The sequence below is a fragment of the Myotis davidii genome, unplaced genomic scaffold, assembly GCF_000327345.1.
Source record: "Myotis davidii unplaced genomic scaffold, ASM32734v1 scaffold575, whole genome shotgun sequence".
Taxonomy (NCBI): domain Eukaryota; kingdom Metazoa; phylum Chordata; class Mammalia; order Chiroptera; family Vespertilionidae; genus Myotis; species Myotis davidii.
In genome coordinates, this window is record NW_006290306.1 from 4,177,492 (window position 1) to 4,205,043 (window position 27,552).

Genomic DNA, 27,552 nt, shown 5'->3' on the forward strand with positions numbered 1-27,552 from the left:
GTTTTCCACTCTGCTCTCAAAGTCCACTTCTTCATCAAGGAATCCAAGTAAATTTAAGTATGCTGCAACCAAACATAAGAAAGATATAGTCCCATCCAAACCTCTCCCCATCCTTCCCCTTTTAAAGGAAACAGGAGTGTTAAGTCAGGGACCATGAAAATAACATTTCATGTCAGGGAAACTCCTCCTGGCTTCGTCCCAAGGGAGTGATAGGATCCTGCCAGCGCCTCAGAGATTGTATTTTATCAGCTCCTAAAAGCATTATATCTAAAATTACAAGTGTATCTTTTAAACCACTTTAGATCCCCAATACTGATTGGAACATCTCTCCTTTAAAGAGGCAGAGGAGGGGAAATGCATACAGCCGGAGAGCTTTGGTACCAACTAAGCTCATAAAAAACACTGGTATGCACCTATAGAAACAAGGGGCCTCAAGCTGCCCAGGGGCGGGGTTATCTGTTTCATATCTAGCACATTCATTAAATACGTGCAAAGCCGGCGGAAATGCAAAATGGCCGGATCATTAATTATAAGGCTGACACGTCCATCCTTTCCTCAGACTCCTAAACCTGGAGGGGGAATTAAATTAGAGGCAAAACTTCTTTACTTTGCAGTGTGACTCGGAGGAGAGGACCCTACAAAAGTACAGGGAATGCTCGAAAAGAAACACTGGAATTATTGTTCAAAGGCTAATTGTAGCCTATTAGCTTTTTAATAATACCTTGAAAACTCAAATGCCTCGGTCCCGCTCTACCTTTGTCACCTGATGACCCTTTCTCCTTGTCTCAGGGTAGGACAATGTGGCCTTTATTGTCCCAAGAAAGCAAGCCCACTGAAGCGTTTTATTGGGTCAGCCAGCCTGGAGGAAACCACAGGCTGGCTGACCCCAGATGTGCTAACTCCATACTGATCTTCGAGGCAGATCACCTGAATGGCAGAAGGAAACCTTTGTTGAAGAATTTCTAATTATTAAGATGTGGGCAAGCTGATTTAAAAAGGGCAAGGAGGGGAATGGTTGCTGAGCGAATGCTCCAGAAGGAAACATGGTAACTTTCAACTGCAGGAGTCACAGAAAAGCGTCCCCTCTGCAGGTGAAACTTTGAAAGCCAAGGAGTTAAGCCCTCCCTCTGTCAAAGGGAGGCACAATAAGGGTATTAACAGACTTTGTCGAGGATCAGCAGGAGCCCCTGTGCTGCCCTCCCAACCAATGTGTTGTTCCTGGCACCTTGAGATCCTCAGTAAAACAAACCAAACAGTGGAGGGGAGAGAGCAGGGGCACAGCTGAAACTCAGCTTTTATTAAAATACTAACTTCCCTGACCAAGTGGATGGATTTGATTGATGCGGTTCACTGTTCCAAAACTAATTAGTAAAAGGTAAGTAATTTATTCAGCTAAATTGCAGATTGAAGAAGATAAGGCAAGGTCATAACTAGCTGGGTCCGGGAGAACCCTTTCTAGCATTCAGTGGCATCACTCATGATGATTCATAGAAGCCATCCTTCTTTATTCCCTTCCTTAAGTTGTCATTGTTCTTGAACCAAATGATGGCTAAATGTTCTTCACAAGCAACGTTTTGAAATGGTTGGAATTGAACCATACGATTGCAGGAAGGTCGTTTTGAGATGTTCCTGCAGTACCATCTGCCCCTGATTGTATGAATTTACATGGCTTCATCAGAGCCAATTTAGGCTACCATTTAAGTGTATTCATTCCTACGTGATCATAATATTCCAATGAGGACGCCAGGGAAAGGCAGATACAGACTGAATGGTAACTGGTTTAGCACTACTTGAACAGTTGGCTTCAAAGTGGCCACTGCCAGTATTGGAAGTCAGGAGAGATGGATTCCTGTCCGGATCAAGCAACTAACCAACTGTGTGACCTTGGTTCAGTTGATTGTTTAACCGCCTCTCTAGTCCTCAAGTTCCTGATATACGAGATGGCAGTGGTAGAATTCCTGTTTCCTAAACAAGAAACATTGGTGTAACTCCCCCACAAATTTTGTCATAGACACTTCATTTTTTCTCTTCAAGTCAATTCACTTCTTTTTCTTAATTCAGGTAAAAGGAGTACTTTATACCCCTAATATAAATGGAAACCCAGAATCACTTGCAATCATCAGAAGGTCAGTATCAAAGCAGCTATGCTTATCAGCCAATACTTATTTCTGATCTTAGAGAAGAGTCATCCCATGTTTTGGTCCTTTCTTAAGAGGGATTTTCATACTCGAACAATAAAGTACTATTTGGGGAAGATACACTAGCCTAAAGCAACCCAAATTAATACTATTTGTGATGCTTCTGGAAGAAACCCAATTAAATCATTAATATAAAGGGGGATGGAGTGTCAGAAAAATTTAACACATTTTATCATTCATCCTAAAGGTTCTGACCTCATCATTGCATTTTATAATGTCACTGTTAATAGTCTTTCCAAAAATCACTTCAAAAAGCAATAAAGTGGTTGCACTGTAGAGTTTACAAATATGTACCTATAGGCAAATGGGCAAATGAGGCTGTCTGCTAAGAGAATGTGCATTTGTGGTTTGCAGTAACATTTCTAGGGATAGCATCCCATGGGGTGTACAAGAACTGCTGCACTTTATAAACAATCCAGTTAGCAAGTTCAATTGTTTTCTCCAAAAAGTTGACAGAATCCTTAAAATATCACTGGATTGATGGGGATGATACTAATCAAAGACGCCTATAAAAAAGGTAAGTTAATTTGCTTAACATAATGTGGGCGGTAAAAACATACAGCATATCGTGCTCAACGTACTTTGCATAACATATCATTTTAAATATATAAAGTTTATAAACTTAGTAGCTGGACTGTCACTAAGATCCCTAAATGTTTACACATCCAAGTTAACCAAAAGAAAAATGTGGATCTTTTCATTAAAAAAATTGAAGCTTGCTTTGGCTTGCCTAAAGCTCAGGCTTCTTAGCATAATCCCTATGTGATGAAATAAATGACACAATTACTAGTAAAAAAAAAAAAATCTAGTAAGATACCAGCTGTGAGCCTGAGGCCGTTTCCTCTTGTTAAAGGACAAATTAGCACCAAACAGACTTTCTCTTTGAGGTACTCAGACTTTCTCTCACTCACGCTGTGGGTCCCTGCCCATCTTAAAACCCTCAGATGTCATCAGCAGTGTTGGATTCAGGTGGGGGTGGAATCGCTCTGTAAGGGGTCTGCCTCTAGCATCCATCCTGCCATCATTATTATGTGGCTCTAAGAAGCCAGAAGCAGCCCCATCACTTTCCAGGGGAGGGAGTTTCATTGTTGCTTTCCTGGACTGCAGGCTGCAGTGTGACGAGATTACTTTGGGGGTACCATTTACCACCTTTCACTTGCACTCTCACTAAAAGCATGGGCCAGACTTTTATCCGCAAGACCTGTCTCCTCTCTCTTCACCTGTTCTTGTCCCACTTCAACATTTGCCGAGGAACATGACAAAGCACACGCCTGCGTGTGAGGAAGAATCAGCTGAGTGTGCATCCGCCCCAGCAAAGCCTGTCACTACCTGGCTCCCGGCAGCCTTCCCCATGACAGCTTTATGGCCGACACTAAAGCAGAATCAATAGGAGGGCAAGGGGTTGACATTTCATTTTCTAAAAAATGATCCATTGAGGACCAATCACCAAGCAGTGTTTATCAGCCTTGGGAAGTGACATTTTTTTTTAAAATGGGGAAGAAGGGCCAGGAATCATCGTTGGGTAACTCGACAGGCTCAATTCTCTAAGGTGGGGACTCATAATTGGAAATCCAATGCATCCTGTTATCAATCCTGCCTTAAATAATAAAGTGATCAATAAAAGCCGAGAGGAAATTAAGTCATCAGGCTTGCGATGCTATTTTCTAGAGCTATGGCTTTTAATAAACTTGTCTTCCTGCATTACATTTCCCTTCCTTTTCATCCAAGCAGAAGAGCATCCAAGATAACTTATAATGAGGTGACTTATGACTCTGGTTTGACTGCTATATTCAGGGCAACTTAAATTATTTTTTTAAAAGGTAAATCTCCAAGAAATTTGAGCTACAACTAGAAAATGCTTCCAAACAACATCAGAGAGAAGGTGGAGACACAAGAAGAGACCCACTTCCTGGAAACATGAGTTGTCTCAAATGGTTCTGAGAATCACATGGTGCTGGATTTCAACTAAATATTTTTTAGAAGTTAAGGTAATTAATAATGGTTTTCTATTTTTAGACTTTTAAACATCTACATTTTCTGATAACAGAAGTTGTTTATATATACTGTGAAATTTTCAAATGCAGAAATATGTAATAATGAAAAATGCTCTATAATTTTATTCTCCCCCATCTGACCTGTTTCCCACTATCAGATGAATATATATTAATGCATACCATTCCCCAAGTGTTTATATGCCTGGCAGGTATATACATACACAAAATCAAATGGCAATGGACAAGAAAGCAGTCCATCTTGATTTACTTCCAAAATCAATGCCAGGGAAGCAAAGCACACTGGAAATTCAAGTTCTGTTCAGGCCAGCTGAAGTGTCCGAAGGCCAAGATGTACCATCACATAGGATGGATCAGGCATGTATACATGGATATGTGCATTATAGCAACAAGGATGAGAGTTGTGGTAGATTTAACTTATTCAGGATGGAACCAGACACTGATCAAACTTATCTAGTTTAGACTTTGCACCAACAAAACCTAGCAGGATGACCAATGTAGGTTCCCACACACCATGAGGAGTTGTTCTATTCTATGTTAAAGTGATCAAAATTGATCTCTATATAATAGGAATTTTGGAGAGTGATATGAATAAATACAAGTGACAACTGGGACCATATCCAGGCAAAGTAAGCTATATGGTCATCACCTTAATGATGATGTATTACCAAGGCGAGGGAAAGGCATGGTCACTTGCCAAGAGGCATATTTGGAAATAGCCAGAGGCATATTTGTGACATCAGTGAGATCACCAACAGAAGAGGCAGAGAGAAATAATGCCACAGTGGCCTGAGAGCCCGGCATGGCTTCCGGGGTCCCAGTGTCATGACTCTGGACAAGTACTACATCTTTCTGTGTATCATCTTCCTCTTCCCTAACATGAAAGGCTTATGTTTAAGAGAATCATTTTGACATTTTTAGGTTGTGCATTTTTTGTGGGTTTGTTTGTTTTCCCCAAAGCCTCACCTTGTGAAACAGTGGATGGTATGGGCATGAGATCAGAGAAGGGGCAGCTTTGCTCACAGGACATAAAGAAGGCCTAGATGTGGGCACAGGTTGAAGAAGAGCAGCTGCCCGCCCCTACCACCCCTTTCCCTCCAGACGTTCCAGGCAGCGTTAATAAGCAGATGGAGGCAACAGCAATAAGAAAAACTGCTTCAAAGAAATATGCTGCCAAACCATTTTTAATTCTTTCTTTTCTAGATTGTTTTTAAAGTTTCAAGTTAGATTGTAAAGTTACAGAGACTAAGTAATTGGCTGTTTTATATTTATTTCCAAGAATAATGCTATGCCTACAATATACTCAATGGATACTGTCTGGAAATGCGGAGGCACCTACTGTGTGCCATATGATCTACTTTGTCTATCAAAGCCTCCATCAATAACTCTTTGAAGCAGATATCATTACCCTTGTTTAATAAAAGGAAAATCAAAACTCAAAGTGGTTAAGTAATTTAGCTGACAAATGGCAGAGCACAAATTTTGGTCCCAAGTTTTATAAGGCTTTCTCTTTTTTGCCTTTGGCAGTAAGTCCAAGCTTAAGAGACATATAAATGTAACACCTTACAGCTTAGAGCATCTAGAAGTCTCCCACCGGCTTGCTTTGCAGCTTGGTTTCCTGGAATTAGTTGGGTCTTTCCAGGCTCTCAACTCTGAGAGCTCCCACCAGGGTACAGTCAGCAGCTCCAGGAGGGGTGTGGGGAGATCAAAGCCAAGAGAATGGGGCTTGAGATGCAAATGTTGTGTTTATAATGCTAATCAAAGCCTCAGCTTTGTGTGGAGGGGACAAAAAGCTCCCTCATAAAAACTGGGAAGGGAGGGTGGTTCAGTGAGTGGCTTAAGTGCTTACCTCCTGCTGATGACAAAAGCTGCGATGAGAATGACCACTAGCACCACACTGCCAGCTACGGAGACCAGAAGGACTGTGGAGTTGGCCCCATCTCCAATGATCCGAGAAGGCACTGGTAAAGACAGTCACACAAGGATCACCCTTGGGAAGGTCCTAAGAGGGAGCACTTCTGACTGGGTCACAAGTTTCAAATGTCTGAAGCCATTTAGAATGCTCACAGCCTCTTTGCCCTTCGTTAAGTATTCATGCAACAGCGTTTTCTAAGGCAGCCTTAATGAGACAAGGGCATTCTTTTCATAATTGCATGAAAAAATTCAACCAGAAGATTCTTATTAAATCCTGTGGTAAACATCACCAGGAAGGTGGGTTGTTTTTTTTTCCTTCTTCTTCTTCTTCTTTTCCTTTCTTCTCTTACTCCTAACTCTTACATAAAAATCTGATGCATTCCTTAGTGGGAAATTTCAGAAAGGACAAGCAATTTTGAATGTTCCTCTCCCTCCCACACCTCCCAAAACCATCAAGAACCTGCCTATTAGTGTCCAGTTCAAAGGCCACTTCCTCCTTGAAGGCTCCCAGGATAATCCCAAAGGATGTCAAACCCCTGGCAATTTAATTCTGGAGTACTTTCTCCTCTGCTTTTGTTTTTGTTCTTTTTTTTTATTTATTTAATAATTTGTGAATATAATTACTTTCTAGAACTGATGCCCAAAATTCTACTCCACCATCTCCTTATCAACTGGGCTCAATTTTGGTTAGTTAATTATGGATGTGGAGATATCTTATGTAACCTGCTTATTGATGGGTACACCCTCTGTTAACATTTTTTACTTAATCAACCAGTTGGTCCAACTCACAATGTTGAAAGAGTTGATATATTTGTCCAAAAGGGCTTTAATACACACACACATACAAGCAAACAAACAAAAATGGTCTGACTTGATTTTAAAAGATTCCTAGAAATAAATAGGAAAGGGAAAAAAAATGGCCCTTTTTCCAGTCTTCCCAGGAGGAAAATTTCCTAGCTATGCAGCTCTCAATTGGTTCAGTGATCTCATTTCTCATGGTTTATAGAATGCTGAAAGCAAACAAAACAGACTTTTTTCTTCAATCATATGAAAAAACAGGTCAAATAATATATTTTAAAATGCTCTTCTCTAAATAGGATGATGTTTTCCAAGTTACAGTCATTGTTCATTGCAACAAAACGTTTGCCTAACCAAAAATGATGTGCAACACTTTGGATTTTCCTGCAATAGGACTTGCCCTGAATGGTCAAAAGAACTTCAGAACTTCTTACCTGTGTTGGTTGTGACCTCCAGGGGCTCACTGAAATCTCCATAGCCAGCTGCTGTCCTGGCCCGGACATGGAAAACATAGGAAGTCAGAGGATTCAGACCTTTGATATCAGTGTTCCTGGCAGCTGTCCGGACAATGCGATAGCTTCGCTCATTCTGATCCTACATTGCGGAAAGATAAAATAGAGGAAGATGGCAAAAGAAATCCTCCACTTATCTAGGCACAAAATTAAAGGAGCCATGACAATCTACTCAGAAGCTGAAAGAAAATGGAGTTTGATTAACTCTCTAAACACTACATTTTCTTCAATGTTAGAAGTACTACTGTTATTTCTAGATGTTGAAAGAAATGCAGTTGTATGATCATTGTTGACACTGAGCACATTCAGATCTTTACTCATGATCTTTTTGAGAAAAGACCATTAGGGGATGACTGATGGCTTTTCTCACTCCACACACAGCAATTTAACAGAAATAACTATAAGAAAGTCCCTTGTCTTTTTCTACTTTTCTGTCTAGAAAATGTCAAAAATGTTGTAATCTGGTTTCAATGAGAAAAAACAAAAAACCCTTCCCCTTTTTCTGCTTTTAATAAGGAAGCCAATAAATGATTATCTTTAAAAAGAGAAAACAATTGCTCATTTTTCTAGACAACTTTGAATGCAAATAGTTCCCTTCAGAATTCTGTCCTTAAGGGAGAAAAGTTACTTGTAAAAATAATGTCCTTCTATAACTTTAAGAGGCAGAAGAATGTAATTTTTCTTCCCTGGTTTTCTATTAAAAGTCATCAAAAGCCACACCTTGATTCTGAATGGCAGTGACCTACTTAAGCAGACCATCATTTCATCTTTTATGAGTCACTCTCCAGACAGAAGGTTACAGATTAGAACTAGCTGTTTTGAATTCCATTACTAGAAAGAAAACATTATAGCTACATTAGAATGCAATGTATTTTTTCTGTTTTTGAAGATAACAACTTAATACATAAAATTCATAATTGGATTTGATTATGAAGCAAACTGCATTTGGCTTTGAGATTCACTGGTATTTCAGGATTTATAATTGGTCAAAAACCAGATGAAAAAAATAAAAAGAAGAAGGAGAAGAAGAAGAAGGAGGAAGAGGAGGAGGAGGAGGAAGAGGAGGAAGAGGAGGAGAAGGAAGTGAGGGAGGGAGAAGGGAGGGAGGGAGGGAAACGAAAAAAAGAAAGGGAGGGCAGAAGTTTGCTCATTCAATTAATACCTTCTCATAATACTTGACTTCATACTCTAAGATCACTCCATTGGGCCGATCTGGTTCCAGCCAAGCCAGGGCAACACTGTATCTGGTAACCTCTTTAGCCTGGACCAAAGCAATGGATGATGGTGCTATTGAGAAAAACAAAAAAACAATAAAAATAAAAAACAGTTTATTTCAGGGGAAAAAAATTAGTGGTATCAGTAATTTCATTTTACTTAAGAAAAGTATAAAGGATTGCCTTGTCTTCCTCCCAATCCACATTTAGCTCTTCCCCTGAACAAAAGTATACCATACACCATTTTAATGGTTCTCTCCAGTATCCTTTTGTGCATGGTTTGTTTGTCTTAGAAAAATAATCTCTGAAGTAAAAGCCTGGTAGGTCGACGGGTCTACAATGTCATTTCCACAGCACCTGTAACCATTCTTCTCAAAAGGCTGCAGGTATAGAGAATGCTGTCTACTTCTGATTTTCTGCAAGCCTTTGAAAGCCTTTGGAAAATTTCCCTTTAAGCTCACTGAAACTGCATCTCATCCTACTCGAGTGTCATCTTTCTGGTCTTTAATTTCATACCAGCAAGAGGATTTGCAACTCTTCCAAGGGAACTGGAGGAAATGGCACAGACAAACAATTTACATACTTTCCAATATAAAACAAAGTCCTGCTTAATTACAGTGCAAGTTTCCAGTTTGAACACAACCATGCAAATAATGAAGAACACAAATAAAGCAATGATGTTCTCTCTGGACATATATGGCATTCTGCAATGACTTTATGAGAGTTGAAATATTGCTTTTGCCTACTAGTAGCAAACTTTTCCACTGAGAAAGACACAAAAGCAGCCTTTCACTCGGTGTGTTGTCAGGGGTGAGGAGGAGGATGCATTTGAGATGTCTAAAACCAATCTAATGCTTGCTTCTCCTCTGTTGGGCCCCAGCCCCAGCCAGCTGTTGTTAAGCTCCACTGTGACTGACAAAAGTACTAATGCACCATCTCCAGGGAGCAGAGGAAGCAGTCATGAATTCAGCAACCTTATCTAATGACGCTGGTCTGTAGAACCAGAGATTAGGGGGTCTTCCTAAATTCAATGTATATTCTTTTTTATTCCCAAATAGTGAAAACATCAAAAATGGCCACTGAGGAGCAACACTGTAGTGTTGGGTCTTCTAAATGTTCTTCTCTGAGACACACACACACACACACACACACACACACACCCCAGACCCTAACTTGAAAAAATAAATTGTCACTGAAAAGGGAACAGGGACTAGCTTCAAACCCACTTGACCATATCTGACAGGCATGTTGATGGCACAGTCCACCAGGGAGCATCTCTCAGAGGTAGGTGGTCATTTGACAGCCCAGTATATTTGTTAAAGGTGGGTGGCAGTCACACATACACTATGCCTCTTCTCCTCCTCCTCCTCCCCTTCCTTCTCTTCTAGAGCAATTCCAGATTGGATCTCAGGCATAAACACTAGTGAGAGATGCAGTGGATTCACATGTCCTCCATCAAAGGCAAACCCAAGGTTACTCATGCCCAACTGAACCCAGCAGACATATGGAAGCCACTGAACATCTGAAGAAAATGAAAAATGCAAATGTGCTCATTAGCTGTATTAAAGCTCCCCTTCCCCAACACACACACACACACACACACACACACACGCATGCACGCACGCACGCGCTCTTTCTCTTTCTTTACTAGTTGACACAGAGCCATTGCCCAGCAAAACCCAAGGAGTGACATCCTTAAATATAGAGTTAGCAGGGAAGCTAAGAAGGCTGCCTGGCTGTGAAAAGCCATTTCACTCCAGGTAATGAATATATTGCCTAACAGAGCACTTTAGCATACACTCCATAAAAAGAGGCTCTTTAATCTCAGATGTTCAGGATTGGGAAATGAAATAGAAAAGCAAGGCCATTAGAAAGAAAGCAGGAGGGAAGAAAATCATGAAGTTATAAAATGAACTTTCTCTCAGCAATGGTCTGGGTCAAACCCTGATAATCAACAGATTTCTCGGAAAAGAATTGCCTGGCAGCCCTTGGAGTGCACTGATTAACTAAGATGGTACCCTCTAGCTGGGCTATCACTCAGCTGCTGTATGTGGGAGATGAGTCTGATTTCCATTTCAGAAGTTGGAGCAGGGGTGTCCGGTGCCCATTCAAAGGCAATATGAGCTCAACCAAGGCTCTCCACAAACTCCAGGCAGGGAGTTAACAATATGATCGCATTAACTAACAGACTATTTCTAATGCAGCCCTACTTGGAAAATTCATATGCACAGAGAGTATGCACAGTGACTCGCTGTCATACAAATGGATGAAAATGGGGTTAAAGAGGAAAGTAGAATAAATAGCCTTAATTCACAAAAAGGATGATGTCCTGCGGCTGTGAAGTCCAGGTTCTTGGTGAACAGATGTTTTTCAGAAGAGCATTTTTATCAGGCCAGTGACAAAAGCATTCCCTGAGCAGGTCCGACTGAGAAACGTACTTCAAACAAGCCACTGCATTGTAGGATGCTATGGCAGCCCCTCTCCCTGTGGAAGAGTGCTCCTTACCTTCTCTGATAAGAAGAACACCAGTTTGGCAAAAGCTGGGCCCCACCACACTGCCTCTCCGGACAGAAGAGAAAACGGGGATTGCACCGCATTATAACCGACATAAGGGTTCTCCCCTGGCCTTGCCTTCTAAGCTCCTGAGGCAGCCTCTAACTACATCTGGAAGCCATCACCCTACTGGGTTATGACTGCCTGTGGCTTGCTTCCCTAGTGGAGGTCTTTGGCAATGGCATTTCTCAATGGCATTTCCCTACTCCAGTGGTTGCCAAGAATCAGTTTTCTCATGTCACCCATATAATTAATTGCTGCCACAAACCTCTGTATCTTGTACTATGATTTAAGGAACATTTTTTTCTTAAATTGACACACTATACTACTTTGAAAGGAAATATTTTGAAAGGAAAAATGCCATTACTGTTATCACTTGCAATAATGGCTAGTCACCATAAAAATGAAAACAACATTTCAGTAAAATAATACCATCAACTCAATAATACTATCAACTCTTGCCTCTCCATCTTTGCCAAAAGAGATAAGCTAGAGAATGAGAGATTTTAAAAGAAACTAACTTTCACACAGGGGAATTCAATATTGTGTAAGGGTCCATCTGGGTCTTCCCTAAAACCATCTCTGATGCCATTGATGATATGTTGCCACACTTTGGTAAACTCTGCCAATCCCTACTCAATTTAGAAATGTTCCGGGTCCTAAGCCCCCGTATGCCAGGGCTCTGCCCTTTGCTAACAGGACTAGAAGAAGAAACAATAGACTGATCAAGTAACAGATTGAACATTTGTCCCAAATATGTGGTTCAGTGGGAGCTTTGAAAAATAAATGCCTTAATTCAAAAGAGGGCTTCTTTCTAATTCATAGTGGGAAGTGTGGTCAACATGAGAAGACCAAGCAGAGGAAAGGTCTTGCTTCCCTCTCATTTCTCTGATTTACATTCTGAGACCTTATAGACACGTATTTTCCCCACAGCACCGACTCATTCACTAAGCACATACTGGAGGAGCACCGATCCAACAGGGCAAAGAAGGGGAAGGGCAAGCAAAGCGGTATCAAACACAATCTTTGTTATCAAATTGAGTACCATCTTATCTTTTAGACTCTTCCTAACTGGAAAACAAACAAACAAACAAACAAAAAACCCCACAGATGGAAAATTTTTTACAATAGCCTCAGAGAGAAGACATTCTTTAATGTCAACTCAGAGGACCCGTTTTCTAGACCTCAAGAGGAGACAGTTCCATCGAACCCTCTTTTCATTCAAATTCTCTCATGATGGTGGGGAGAAGAAAGAGGTGAGTGCTTTAGGCATGTAATGTACCTGCTTCAGCAGCAGAGGAAAAGCCAAGAAGAAGCTGAGGGCTGATGTAACTCTCCTTACTGAAAGAGAGAGCTGCATCTTAGATTGAAAAGCATTCCTATTTACCCAGACTTCCGTGATAAAATAGATGTTTGCTATTAGGAAACTTCTGTGCTTGTGGACATAAACAGGCTTTCTTTAATGGCTAGAATTTTGACATAACACATAACAAGAAAAGGTGGTCATGCTTGTTGACAATAGTGTGGCTAAAGAAAGGTAAATGATAAATGTAAAAATCACCAAGACAAGCACTAGCGAAGGAGAGCTTTTAAAAAAGCTTTATGATTTAATTCAGTTAAGCTCCTAATTTTCAAGGCTTTGAAGCAGAATTTCCAATGGCCCATAGATGTCTGTACTTGGCTGAATGAAAACAGTGACGAGACAAGAAACCAGAATAGGGAGAAATGCAGTGTGGCTTGCAGAAAGAGGCATGGAAGGGCTTAGAAAAAGACTGGGAGTGTGCTCAAGATTTGCAGGGACAAACTGGCAGAAAAGCAAAAAGGAAGGCTGAGCAGAGGCGCACTTCTGCAAACATGATAAGAATTTTCAGGAAATCCCTAACACCCTGGTGCTGTGAGGGCAGAGCACTCATCTAGGACATAAGATGAAAACATATCTGACCCATATACTTAAAATATTCTTTAGTCACTTGTTTGGAACAAGAGATCAATGTTTAAATGATTTGGGGTAAAATTCCAGGTTTGATAGTTACTAGGTGCCATCTTGGGCAAATCACCAAATTTCTTTGCCTCGGTTCTTCCATTTATAAAACCCCTTCCCTTGCAGATACACGCATGCGAGTTGTTCGAATGTACCTTCCATACGGAGAGGGCTTGCGCTTGTTCATCCCTACATTCCCACTATCTAAGATCATGTATGGCACATAGTAGGTGCGCAATAAATTTGTCAAGTGCATAAAAGTGAACTAAATCTTAAAATCTAAAATACTCTTTGTGGAAAGGAAAAAGGTTTTCTAAGTCTGAAGTACCAGAAGTAAGTCATCCCTAAAATAACTTTTTATCTGCACCTGTTTCAGATGACCTTTGGTGAATTTGGTTTTGCTATTTAGGTAAACTAAGACATTGACAATCATGAGAGAAGTAAATGACAATTCTGATTATAACTGGAGTCTGTTTTCTATGGGACCTGTGATGCTTCTGAACTTTTTTTTGAACACTCAGCCTGTAAAATGTCATTCAAATGTAAGTTTACATTAAAATTTGCTTCACTGCACCTGTTACAGGCAGCATTTTGAGGCACCACTCTTTTTGGTTGAGTGCGGTGTTGGTACCCACTCAATATGTCTTCTCTGTATCTGGAGGGCACATGCAAATAGTCCTCTTGACTTCCTAACTGGGAAGGTGCAGTGGTGTTGGGGTTCCCCCACCCTCAAATCATAATCCTAAATCCAGAAAGAGCCACAAGCATCCCTTGTTCGAGAATTCTGTGACACCAAAGTTTCTCCAAAGATGCACTCATGTAGGCTCAGTCAGTCACTGCCAGGAGAAACCATTAGCTATTACACCCAAAGGACATTATTGTTGAAGTGTCAGGGTAATAGAGTAAAGAGCCTTCTGCAGTCAGGGGAAAGGGCAGCAAGATTAAGCATGGGAAACAGACTGTCTCCACACACCTATTGGAAACAAGTAAAATGGTAGTAAAATATCATCTTTAAAGATGGAGCAAAACCTAGGAGGGTAAAAGAAACAATTCACGAAAGCTTAGCGGTCAAATGATCTGAGCTTTCTATTAGAAAGCCAAGATAAACTCCCCTTCCCCCAAACTATTCCATATTCAAAATCTGAAATATCCCTGAGGAACAGAGGAGGTTTTCCAAATGGAATCCCCATTTGCCGTGTGCCTGTGGTTCCGTTTGGTTTAAGAGCAGACCACAATGCATCCAGAAGGCACATGTGGGTTTTATCTCTGTGTGTGTTTTCGATAAACAGAAACAGCACAGATCAGGGGCTGGATCATGACTTTCTAACAGTGGTACATTTCCCAAGGAAGAATTACAGGATATGCTTTGATGTCAAACAGAGGTGGCTCCTTTTCAGAAAATGGGAAATTTAACTTTCTTTGGTTAAAAAGCTCAGCAGTTCTCCTTGCTCCCCACTGGTGTGAATGCTGTAATTTTCTTTTATTTAGTTCCTCAATGACTTGCCATTAAACACCTACAAGTCATTTTACTGCAGCAGTTTGGTCCCTGTGACACCCAAGTGGAATGGAGAAGAGGAAAAGAGATACGGAGAAAAGAAAGGGAGGATGGATTCACTTCAAACCTCCATTTGTGGGCTATAAAACTATTTTTGGGGGGTCCAGCATCACAAGCAGTGAATTCACAACAGTTTGGGGCATCTGGGGAGGGGTGAATTAGCTGAAACAGACTGCATTTCACTACTGGCTCAAATTAGGTGGGTGGAGGGAATAAGGAAGGAAGGGAACAGACCCGAAGAAAGGTCTCTGGCCTGTGGGCAAGGAAGGGTGAAAAAAGGCCTTTATAGAAGTCAACAAACCTAAAGCATGGATGTCAGCAGTACACAATGGCCAAGGTTTGGAGGGAAGATGACTTCTTAACCACAGCAGGGTTCTGTCCCCTGCCTGGGACCTGAATTTAAAGAGATGATGTTTATTGGAGGGGTCTTCCACTGATAAGCCCACAGTTTATAGTCCTCCCTGCTTAATGCAAATAGCATATTTAAATTTAATTACTCGGAGCTTAAGGTGGTTTTTGTTCCCCCTTTCTTCCTCATTTCAACGCCACAGCTCGGATTTGTTCTTTATCAAAGGTTTGTGCATTTTAAAATTCTGTCAAGCATCCAAATTAAATGCTTCAGAGCACTAATGATATCCTTGTGATGAAGGGTTTTGCCGTCACAGAGATGCTAAGAACTCTGGGTGCTAATATTAATTGCTTTCTTCTATATCCCACCAAAGGGAGGGAAGGATTTCTCTGGGCTTTACACTACCTATGGTGCCAAAGAGCAAGGAGTCAATTTTTTTTCACTGCAGTATTTTGTGCTACTCCACAGTGTACAGAGAGTTTTCCTATACACACAATCTCCTTCGCACTACGTTCAATAGACCTCTGCTATTTTTTAGGTAAAAAGCATTAAATGACTCACTCCCTATTCACCCCCCTTTGAATATGTCACTGATGTTATAAAATCTCAGCTTTGCACCCACCGTTTCTAACTGATGTACTGTTAATAAACACCTAAGCACATTTTCTCATAGTCAAGAACTGAAACTGGTTTTAAAACCCACCAAGCAATCAACAGCAGGTATAGAAAAACTTGATTGTTCCAAAATTGATATGGAATTATTTTCCTTCACCAAAAGTCCTAGAACCAAATTCTCAGTTGAAATTTTTAGAAGGCTCTGAATTAAATGAAGCTCGTGTATATTTCAATACAGAAATACTAAAATTAATTAAGCTTATACTAAAGGTGTATGGGTGCTTTTTTCCCCACACAGTGATATCCAAGGTCAATACATACAGTCTATTTTAAACAAATACTATAATAAAAGCAGGCCACAGTAACACTTACTGAAGGATACAACAAACCCATGTTCCCAATGACATTTGGAATCTGATTTGGGAACACTAAGGATGCTTTAATTAAGTGATTCAAGAGTAAGACTACAAATCATTTAAATTACACTCTTACTTTACTTATTTTTCCTGAGAAATGGGTGGGAGTTTTAGATAAATCTTTTATAGAGAAATATTAGCTACATCTATATAATAAAAGCTTAAGTGACCGTTATGGCGGCATGACTGGAACGACCAGTCTCTATGATGTGCATTGACCACCAGAGGGCAGATGCTCAATGCAGGAGCTGCCCCCTGGTTGTCAGTGTGCTCCCACAGAGGGAGCACCACTCAGCCAGAAGCTGGGTTCACGGCTGGCAAGAACAGCTGTCACAATGGGAGCCTCTCCCAACTCTGTGGCAGCAGGCACAGTGGGCCAGGATGAGCGCTAGAAGCCTGGTGCCCAGCCCCAATTCAGGCTCCGCCTTGGCCACCTGCTGCTTGCTGCACTGCTACATCCCCCGAAGTGCCCCCGACTGTGAGAGGGCACAGGCTGGGCTGAGGGAAACCCTCCCCCCGCCCCCCCCCCGGCACGAATTTCGTGCACCAGGCCTCTAGTTTTAAATAATGTTCTTCGTAGCCATTAGGTTAAGTGTTTGCATCAGGAAGTTGAAGGTGTTGGGGCTGGCCTATGTAACTAACTGTCCAAAGATGTGATTCCCTTCCCATTAAGACTGTTACCTGGGATGGAGCTCCTCAGGCAAGGACTACATTTCCCAGGCCCTTAGCATGCAGGGTGGCTTATGTGAATGAGTTCTGGGCCATGGAATTTGGGTTGAAGAGATTAATTTCTTCTAGTCCTGATGCATAAACATACAATCTGCCTACAATCTGCCAGCTGCTGCCCAATTACATCTTGGAAGCCCCTCATTGACCCTCCCCTCAGCATTACTAACTGCATACAAGTTGATCAAGAAACACTTTCCTATTTTTTTTTAATATATTTTATTGATTTTTCACAGAGGACCTTTCAGTCCGCAAGCTGACGCTCTATCCACTGAGCCAAACCGGTTTCGGCGAAACACTTTCCTATTGCATTAACTGACTAACTGACATTGGGGTTACAACAAGGACCCATTCAAATAAAGTGAAGCCCAGTCAGCAAAAAAGAAGCATGTTCCTATAGTGACATTTTCATATAATAAATAACTGACTAAAATATAGTAGTATTGAGGCCTACATAAGCTTGAGCTTCAGTTTAAAGCTGCCTGAATGGCCTCCAGCTTCCCTCTTAGAAACTCCAGCTCCTGGGCATTCACAGTGAGCATATATCCACACATTTGTGACACACTGGTGAGTGCTGCCCCTGAGGTTAGTAATGCAGGAGCCAACTGTGCAGCTTTGCAGGGACACAATCATAGCCACAGGTCTGCTAACATGAAGGACTGTAACAGCATCACACAACACTGGGCTGAAATATTGAGCCATGCTTGTTTTAATGTTAAAGGGGAACAGACTGTGAGGTTCTCAAAATGGCTTGGTTGAGTTTTCTTTTCAGAAGAGAGTTCACTTAGTCTTCATTGACAGTTAACAGCTTACACAGTTGAAAATTTGGGCCATGTGACTCAGAGCTAAACAGAAGAATGAGCAAAAAGATGCTGTTGGCTTCCTCTGCAAGGCACCTTCACATCCTTAAAATTATTTAATCCTTGCAACTCTCTGAAGTAGTTATAATTACCATGTTTTATTTCATACCTGGAAATTCACAGAGCACAGAGAAATTAAATAATTTAACCAAAGCTATAGAATTTCAGTTTTAAATTCAAGTCTGCTTGACTCAATAGCATGTGATCCTCCTTCCATATATCACATGTCTATGATAACACACATACTGAATTAGCACTTACTGAGTAACTATTATGGTAAATACCTTGAAAGGATTAGTTTATATAATCCTCTCACACACACACACACAAAAACCCCAAAACTATGAAGCAGATACTATTATTATTTCCATTTTATAGATTAGGAAAATAAAGTATAGACAGTTTGCATAGTTTGTCCCAAGTTACAGCTTATAAGTGGTAAATTCAAAAGTCAGGTCCTAGAGCCCACTTTTCAAGCACTAATCTATAAAAATCCTCTAGTCTCTCCTCTCACTGGTAAGAAGTTAAGACTTGAATGTTAAAGGGCTTGTTCTCCCACAGCATCAACAGCAGCATCAGTAACAGAGCAATCTGAATCTGCAATGTGTTGGGTATCTATGTATATTCTTAGTTGCTGGAAACCTAGAGGTAAATTAGACATGATCACTGATCACATTAGAACTACCTAAGAGCTAAAAAGGGAATCATCTAAAACTAAAAAAAAAAAAAAAAAAAAAATCAATTACGAAAGAAAATAATAGTATTTGGAGTTAGAGAAGTAGAAAACAATGAAAAGTAAGCAATGTGATATTCTTTGACCTGAAGTTTGCCTTGCAATAATTTATTGACTGTACACATGAACCCGATTTTTCGTATGTGTATGTATTTCACACTAAAACTATTAAAAACAAATACAAATATTAACTGAGAAATACTGAAGGTGAAGTATTCAAGTTATTTTAGAAAGACACCATAAAGACAAAATCTTTAGTTAACACCATAGGTATAGATCTAAAGGTATCATGAATGATCTAAGTTTTTGTAAATTAAGGCTTGAGGGGCGACTATTTAATCACTATGCATGATACCGGAGTCTGTAGTAAAGAAAATTCCTTACTTAAAGGACTGTTTTACTTTTTAAAATAGCTACTATCTTGAATTAGCATTACTACATGTACAGTCATACCATTACTTGTAGAATTACAAGTGAGTGACAGTCCATCTCAAAACCAAGACCCCGTCCCCCAGAATGAATTGAGAATGACTAAGAAGAACCTGTGTCTCCGATGCAGTTCAAGTGTGTCTTCTGTTTTGTCTGAGAGCTGCTTGTTTTACTTTCTGTTTGCCTGCTAAGAAATTTGTTGGCAGGTTCTGACAAGGAGAGCCCAGCACTTGCCAACAGAAACATGGCAGGACCCAGTGTGTATTTCCTGTTAAATAAGAATGCCGGTTCCAAGCAAACAGGAAAACAAGTCTTTCCTCTGGAAGGCAATTTATAAGAATTAGCCTGAGAAAGACAAGTGCTTCAAGATAAGAAAATGGATGGAGCAAAGCCAGCAACAACAGAAAAATGAAATAAACATAGGAAGAGGAATTGTCTCAATATGCCTCCGTATGTTGAAATCTATCTAGTATAGACTCTTAATTGAAATGATTTGGTAGGTGTCTTGGTTAGACAGGATGAAGATGTCTTGGCAAAGTGAGCCCCTCCATGATCAACAATGCCCTCCAGAATAATCTAGAATAAGGTTGGTGTAAAGGAAAGGTTCTCTTTAGCAGAAATATAGCACAGAGAGAGGACAAGGACTAGCGGCTGTGAATTAAGGCTTCTGTTCCTCTAGCTGTCGACTCCACTGGAGAGCTTTAGGCATTCCAAATCTGGAAAATAAAAGCTGTGCTGTGGGCTTCAGGTTCTCTTTGTTACTCAGACAGCTGCTAATCGTCCTGCTGCGTGAGGAACCGTGAGACAATGCTGAAACATTTAGCTTTCTGACACCCAAAGCGTCTAGATCAGCCCCCAATTAAAGATGTATTAATCACATCCACTAAAAGCCAGGATGATAGATGCACCCAGTAAATCTCTGCTCTTGCCTTTTACTTTCCACACTCAGGTTGCTTCATTTACAGGCAGAAATGCTTAAAAGCCTGCTCCAGAAATGGACCAATAAAAAACCTTGTTCATTACAATTTCCTACCCCTAAAAAGCCTTTCAGAAAGAGGTAAGACATTGATCATGCCATTAAAAGAGCCTGTCTGCTTCAATAAATAGATCCAACCTGGCTGTTGTCATCTTTACTTTTTAACTGTGATAACTAATTCAAGTGTGGTTTTGCCTCTTGCTACAGGGATGCCCGAATCATTTGTGTAGTTTTATAAAATGCCATTAAATAATCATAGGAAACTTGAGGGGGCAAAATATTACTAATACTAGTACAGTACCAATAATCTCCTTCAAGTCAAGCAAGTTACCCTCAAATCATGTCCCCAGGTGAGAGTGAATAAATGGTAACTTACTCTGGATTCACAGAACTGGAACAACCAAAGTTCCTTGAATTCCATGCTTTGAAATTCATGTTAATAAAAGAGTCTCAAAGTTAATTTTTCACATTGGTCGCCATTTTACAAGGGCATTGAAAATAGCCTTATTAAATTCTTCATCAAAGAGCATATCACTCATAACTTATTTTAGCTATGACCTGGTAATCAACCCCAAAACAAAGAAAAAATTTAAAAATTAAAGCAGATAGCCTGACTGATATTATCGTAGAAGCCCAGAATCCAATTTTCTTTTTCCCTCCTTACATATAGTTTTCATGGAAGGCATCTAATCACTATAACACAAAATGAAAAGAAAAGCCTCAATCTACTATGCTTATGTAACCTCAGAAAAGCAGCATTAGCCATTCTAAGTTATTGAAAATCTTTTGAAATTAGATTTTAATTCTTTTATTTTATTTGTGAGGCTAATGGAACCCATGAGAGACAAGTACAATATTTGCAAGGTGCCAGGTTGGTGCCAGCTCAAGGTGGTGAGTTCCTTGGCTTTCAATGGAGTCTGAGTATATCATGAATAACTCCTTCCATCACCGTCACAGTGATGGTCCACCGTCGTTTTCCAAGTTGAAAGACTAGGAAGTCAATTAGTGTCACTTATGATGTGAACACCTGTCGACTAAGACCTGGACCAAGACCAAGTCCATTACCATAGCCACTCAATGGCTGCCAGATGGTCGAGCCTTAGACCACTTATGATGGAGTCCAGATTCAAGGAGGTGACCTAAAGACAGAAAGGTCCAGAGTCCCATTAGTCATCTCCTGAGCCATCCAATTTCCCATCACATATACAGTTGGAACAGGATACCTACTTTTCCTAATGGTTGTTTAAAAGAACCACATCAGTGGCTCAAAAAAAGTTGTGGTATACATAAATTGATCATATAAGCTCCTTAACTTGTAAGCATTTTCACCAGCTGTTAACATTTTTATCTCTGAAACTACATTTTAGTAATTCATCTTTGTTTTTTTCTTATTTCATTTTGAAATACATAGAGAGAATAGAGGGGGAGGAGGGACAGAAATAAAAAAAATGTCTGACACAGCGTAAAGGGCATAAAATTATAGATTGCAGATGATCACCCACAGGGTGAGATAGGCAGAGGGAACATTCCAATATAATTTTAGTTGCAAATCTGTGTGTTCTATACAACTCAGAATTTTTCCCAGTTCAAATGTTGTTTGGCTTAAAGAACAAAGGCTAAATGCTGACAAGTGATGACCATGGATGTTAAATAGAATGTTGCAAGTGAGAGAGATAAAGAGATAGATAGAGATGAGAGAGAGAGAGAGAGAGAGGGAGCGAGAGAGAGAGAAAGAGAGAGGAGGCCATGGTAAGACTCTCCATTTTAATCCATTTGGTTTCACTGCATAGAAGTCTGGGAAAGTTCTGAACACAAGGTATCAAAATATTTAGGGGACAATATCCAGGAACCATAGAATGCTGAGAAGCTGGTTTTTAGCACTACCTAAGGAAGCCTTCATTTTATTTGTAGCCAATTATTTCCTGTCCAGTTTCTTGCTTGCTATGTAGACAAGCACAAAGAAATGACTGGTAAGTACAGAGAAGAGATTCAGAGACCTTTGGGTTAAATTACAACCAGCACATTTTGAAAATGCTTGATATACAAATGGTCACCACATGCTATGCTCTCAAAAATGTGGCCATGTTAGGACTTGGAAAGAATTTTTTTAAAAACTAGAAGGTTCACAGCATCTCACTGGGACCTTTCTTTAACACAATGTGTTGAAGTGTGAAATTCAGTATTATTGGCTCCACCCAGGAGTCAATCTGTAAATACTGGAAGGACTTCATTAGAATAAAATTTCACTTAGAAATAGCCCCCTAGTATGATCTCCAAGAAGGACATTGGAGCAGGGCTTCAGCACACAATGGGCAGTTTTATGGAAGGATTCGGTGTGTGTTCTGAAACAAAAAGAGGTGGGGAGAAGGAGAAAAAGCCACCACCCAAAGAATATGTACAATTAAAGTCATACCCTTGAAGTTAACAATGAGATTTAAAGGTCTTCGCATCTACCATTTTTCCTAAACAATATACTTTTTATTACATAAAGACTCCTTAACTATATTATCAGCCTCTTAAAGCCACATGTGAATTAGCTGACTACTCAGCATTGGTGTCTATAATAAGGTCTGTGAAAATAATGTGTGTGTATTTTATTTTTTTCATCACCATTTATTCCCCCCTATATCCAATCCAACTCCATCCACCCCCACCCCTGCAATCACCACACTGTTTGGGTGTCCATGAATTCTTTCCCTTTTTTATTTCTTTTTTGCTCAACTCCCCCTCACCCCCCACCAGAGTTGTCTGCTCGCTCTCTATCTAACAAGCAAAATAGAAACAGACCCAATGTGTGGTTTTTAAATTCTATGGCCACTGTTCCTGGTTAGAAAAAGATACTCTCACTTTTCACAAGGGAGATATTTGGCTCTATTCGATTCCTTGTTTTCAATGTCAAACAAAGAAACAAGAATCCCAATTACATGCTGTAATCACAATTCTGCTCCTATTTTAAATGGGGAGAAATAAAATGATGTTAGCTCCAAGAATCCCCAAGCCTCCAAAAGCATCCTCCTAGAAGTTTCCTAAAATCACACTCTCCTGTAGGACCAGGACCAGATTCAGGGGAATCCCACACAAGGAGGGGCTCCACCAGCAACTCTCAGGGTTCTCTGCAAATATCAGATTTTAAAAAGTCCCCGATTATCTTAGAGAGTGGAAGGAACACTTAATTAAGCTCTCAGTCTGTTGCATATTCAAAATCAGTGTCTGTTTGTATGTTGCGACCCTGACTTTGATAAAGGAACGTGGAGGAAGCTCTGTGCTCATCTACCTTCACACTTACTATGCTCAAAATAAACACTTATTATGCTAAAAAAAAAGGGGGGGGGGGTTGATTCAGGAGGCAGATTTACAGCTTGCAGTATGTTATCTAGACAATACCAACTCTCCAGGGAGTCATTGTGATCTTGCCCCTTTCAGTGTTTGTTCTAATGGATGGACCTTGTCCAAGCTTGTTATGCACAATGAGCCTGTTGGTGGCAGATCCCTATTTAGCACCCACTGAGAAGCTACAGTGACATATGTAAGTCTTCTCTGTATGCACTAGTCAGTGACAAAAGTTTCCTAGATAAGATATTTTTAATAATCTATCCACAACCTTTTTGACAGTGAGGACCAGACTGCGTGAGAAATGCATGTACATAGATGGTCATTTGGAAGATGCCAGGCAAAAGGGTGCAAGCAGTCCACCCTTCCTCTTCTTCTGTCCCCCTCTCCTTCCAGGAGTGAGAGCAAAATAGAACAAATATTTCAAATCACTGCCACTTCACCAATAAGATAATTTAAATAGGTTGTGTTTTAGAACGGAGTCCTTGTGCTTTGTTATAACAACAACAAAAGATCCTTTAGGAATGCCACAGTAAAGTTCATTAGGGCCAACTGACCCGTTTATCAGAATAGAGAAAGAAGGGATTGAAAACAAGATATGGTTCTTCAGTGATCGGCAGATATTTTGCTGACTGTCCAGCACTCGGGGCACTGACCTTCATGTGTGGGACCAAATCATTAGTGAGATTTCCCAATGAAAGCCACAGTGTTCATTGGGCATGAGACCACACTGATGTCTGCCATCATCTCTCTCTTTTTCTGTTATTTCAGTTTTGAGACAGCCTATGAAATCTTTTTCATTCTTCTGGCAAAGACAGTAATGAAAAAGGGGTGTGTGTGTGTGTGTGTGTGTGTTGTGGTAAAAGGTAGATACTGGGGAAAGCCATTCAAAAATAGATATTTTAAATGCTGATGGATAGAGCTAAACCTTACTTATCCTGACAGATCAAAATGTAAAATCTAAAAAACAAAACCAAAAAAAAGAAAAAAAAAGAACACACAAGTCTTTACCTAAATACAATATGTGGGATGCTCCCTTATTGGGTAATCCACATGAAAACAGCACATGAATGCTGAAATTCAGAGAAAGCTCTGTATATTGGGATGACATGGACAAGAATCTTAATTAGTTCCTGTAGATTTCAGATCTCTCAATGCAGGATTAGTCCTGCAGCATGGCTCTTGGTTTTCCTGGTGTTTCAAGGAAAAACCTCTTTAAAGACATCAGTAGGGGGTTAATGGAAGCTTTGATAAAGTTTCTCTGGATCTTTTTATTGATGCTCCATTGTGAACTGGAGTCCAGAGTCTCCTCTGACTCCTCTGAGGAGACAGTAATTAATTTAGCCAGTTGGAGCGACAGCTAGACAATTCAGAAGCCCATCTAAAATCTTTGCTCGCCCTGCCCTGTTCATTTCTCATCTCAGTTGGGCACTGCTTTTTTCAAATCCCTTGATGGCTTCCCCAGAGGGTGTAAAAGTTGGCAGTAGCATTCGAAGTAACAAGCACAACTCAGAAATAAAACGCAAATCAGAATTAGACTGTCAAGCATTTAGAGTGAATGCTGCTGAATGAATTTTCCTTCTCACAAATGAACCTGTGTGCATGTTTCTGTAGGAGGGAAGGAGAAGGAGTCAGGAAAAATAGAGTTCTCAGTCCTGGGTGTATAAATACACTTTCATTTTTCTACAGTGAAATATTCTCATCTTAAAAAGAAATGCAACCCATTTTTTATTCATATGCAATAATTACCACTAGGTTCTATAGACATTTGTCTATGCTGCTCAGTCAACCTTGAAGCTGGATAATTTAGTAGGTTCTTTTGGAAGGCTTTGATTTATTTCTCCTTACCAGGATGTGTAGTACCCACCCTGAATACAAATTCACGAATCCTGGTGCCACACACCAGAAGCCTGTATCAGTGTATATGAACAGGTTTACAGTATTCTTCATTATTATCATAATGAATGAGTCTGCATAATAATGAGGGGGTCGTAACAATATTCCATGAACATAAAATCGGTTTATGTATAAAGTTAGAATCAAGAGACTACTCCCTTTAAAAAATTGAACATATTTTTAAAATGTACACTTCCTAGGCATGGTGAACAACATGAGGAGCCCTTGGCTGCATCAGAGTTTTCGATGGGAACATCCACAGACTGGCTTCTCTGAAGCCATTGTGTGTTTATTCAGGCGCAGAAAGGACTTTCAAACCAGCTTCTACTTTAGAGATTTGTCCCAACAATGACATACTAACTACAGTTGGCCCTTGAACAATGTGGGGAAGCTTAGGGGCCCTGAGCTCTCCCCTGCAATAAAAAATCCAGTTGTAACTTTTGACTTCCCAAAAGTAACTAAGAGCCTACTATTTATCGGAAGTTTCATCAATAACATAAATAGTCGATTAACATATATTTTGTATGTTATTCATATTAAATGCTATATTTTTATAATAAATTAAGCTAGAAAAAAAATGTTATTAAGAAAATCATAAGAGAAAATATCTTTACAGTATTTACAGAAAAAACAAAAACCAAAACCCTCATATAAGTGGACCTATGCGGTTGAAGCCTGTGTTGTTGGAGAGTCAGCTGTTCTGAGGATGTGCAAACAACTTTTCAACAAACCTCCTCAAAGCAATTGCTGTATGATTTGTTTGAAAGATTTTAAAATGTCTTTGGAAAGATTTCTGACTTACAGATTTCACTAGTTTCATCATGTGTTTTGCCTTTAAATTTCTTAGAAGTAAGAAAAAAAATAACATGATTCACTTGAGATCAAAGGCAAACCAGAAATCATCTTGGTGAGGAGACATGGGAAAGAGCAGCACATATTATTACTTAAAAAGAAAATTGCTGCCAACATGTAGGAACCATACAACAATGAGTGCTAAGAATGCATGTTTGCAAGGGAATCAGAACACTGCCTCCTGAGGCAACTCAAGCAAGCTCCGCAGTGTGCACTTAACCCAAGTGTCACTGGGAGAAGATGTGCTGTACAAGAAAGCAAAGGCGTATTGAAAACCTAATTATTTTTGTGAAATCTTGTTTATATCTTCAAAGCCTCTAAAATAGAAGGGGTCTTGCCAAATATCAAAACTGTTTCAACTGTGAGATTAAGCTAAATGTTGGTCTACCATATCCTTTGCTGAACTGGTTCCAACAAACAATACTAACATTTCACCATCTTTTCTTTTTTTATATTTTATTGATTTTTTTATAGAGAGGAAGGGAGAAGGAGAGGGATAGAGAGTTAGAAACATCTATGAGAGAGAAACATCGATCAGCTGCCTCCTGCACACTCCCTACTGGGGATGTGCCCGCAACCAAGGTACATGCCCTTGACCGGAATTGAATCTGGGACCCTTGAGTCCACAGGCTGACACTCTCTCCACTGAGCCAAACCGGTTAGGGCACCATCTTTTCTTTTAAAAAAGTTTTTTTATTGATTTTTAGAGAGAAGAAAGGAGGAGAGAAAGAGAGAGAAAAAGAGAGAGAGAGAAAAACATTGACGCAAGTGAAAGAACATTGATCAGCTGCCTCCTGCATAACCCCCACCCAGGATAGAGCTTGCAACGCTGGGCATGTGCCCTGATCAGGAATCAAACAGGCAACCTTATGGTGCAGGAATGACACCTAGCCAACTGAGCCACACCAGCAAGGGTATCACCGCCTTTTCAACCTCCTTTCTCACTGTCCCTCTTTCTTGTTTAGTATTCCAAAGCAGGGCTCAGGGATGGTTAATACAGGGTGTGGCAAAAGTAGGTTTATAGTTGTGAGTAGGAAAAACACAGTGTTTATTCTTGTATTACTAGTTATTGATCATTGTATTATTTTCTGTACAATCAGCTATAAACCCACTTTAGCTCCACCCTGTCTGTTCCCTGTGAAGGCCACTCACTCTCTTGAAGTCACTCAAGTCTGTGGTTGTCCTGTAAAAGCAGCCTTAGACAACACAAATTAGTGGGCTTTGTTCCAATAAAACTTTATGGATACTGAAATTAGAATTTTATATAATTGCAAAATGTCACAAAATGTTACTCTTCCTTTGATTATTTTCAACATGTTGGAAATAGACAAACCATTCTTCATGAGTTGCACAACACCAGGTGGAGTATCAAGATTTGGCCTCTGAGTCACAGTTTGCCAACCCCACTCTAGGGCACTAACAGAAACTGGCGATTTGTGCCTCAAAAATATCAACAGAGCTTCCCCCTCCCCCCCCTTCTTTTTCAAGCTTACAGAAAAGCCTTGGTCCTGGCCACAGCTCATTTGGGTTTAATATCCCATTTCCATTCTCAAGCTCACCAGGATGTCTCTTTTTGTTGTGATCTCAAACCACACTTAAGGCCCACACAAGCACTGTCCCTCCGAACCATTAC

The 27,552-nt window shown here is 40.2% G+C and overlaps 1 protein-coding gene across 5 annotated transcripts in view; it reads right to left on the reverse strand.

Annotated features, from left to right (window-relative positions):
• The window catches only part of EPHA4 (EPH receptor A4), a 135,986-nt gene that overhangs the window by 26,148 nt on the left and 82,286 nt on the right, over positions 1 to 27,552 (reverse strand). For 4 of the 5 annotated variants that reach the window (XM_006763385.2, XM_006763386.2, XM_015563662.1 and 1 more), the window contains 3 exons: positions 8,597 to 8,721; positions 7,357 to 7,516; positions 6,060 to 6,171 (listed from right to left, as the gene is read on the reverse strand). In XM_006763385.2, the coding sequence (XP_006763448.1) occupies positions 6,060 to 6,171; positions 7,357 to 7,516; positions 8,597 to 8,721 (397 nt within the window). Of the gene's footprint in view, positions 1 to 6,059; positions 6,172 to 7,356; positions 7,517 to 8,596; positions 8,722 to 20,616; positions 20,981 to 27,552 lie in introns of those variants that run through there. The other variant, XM_015563663.1, reaches the window with a different exon arrangement.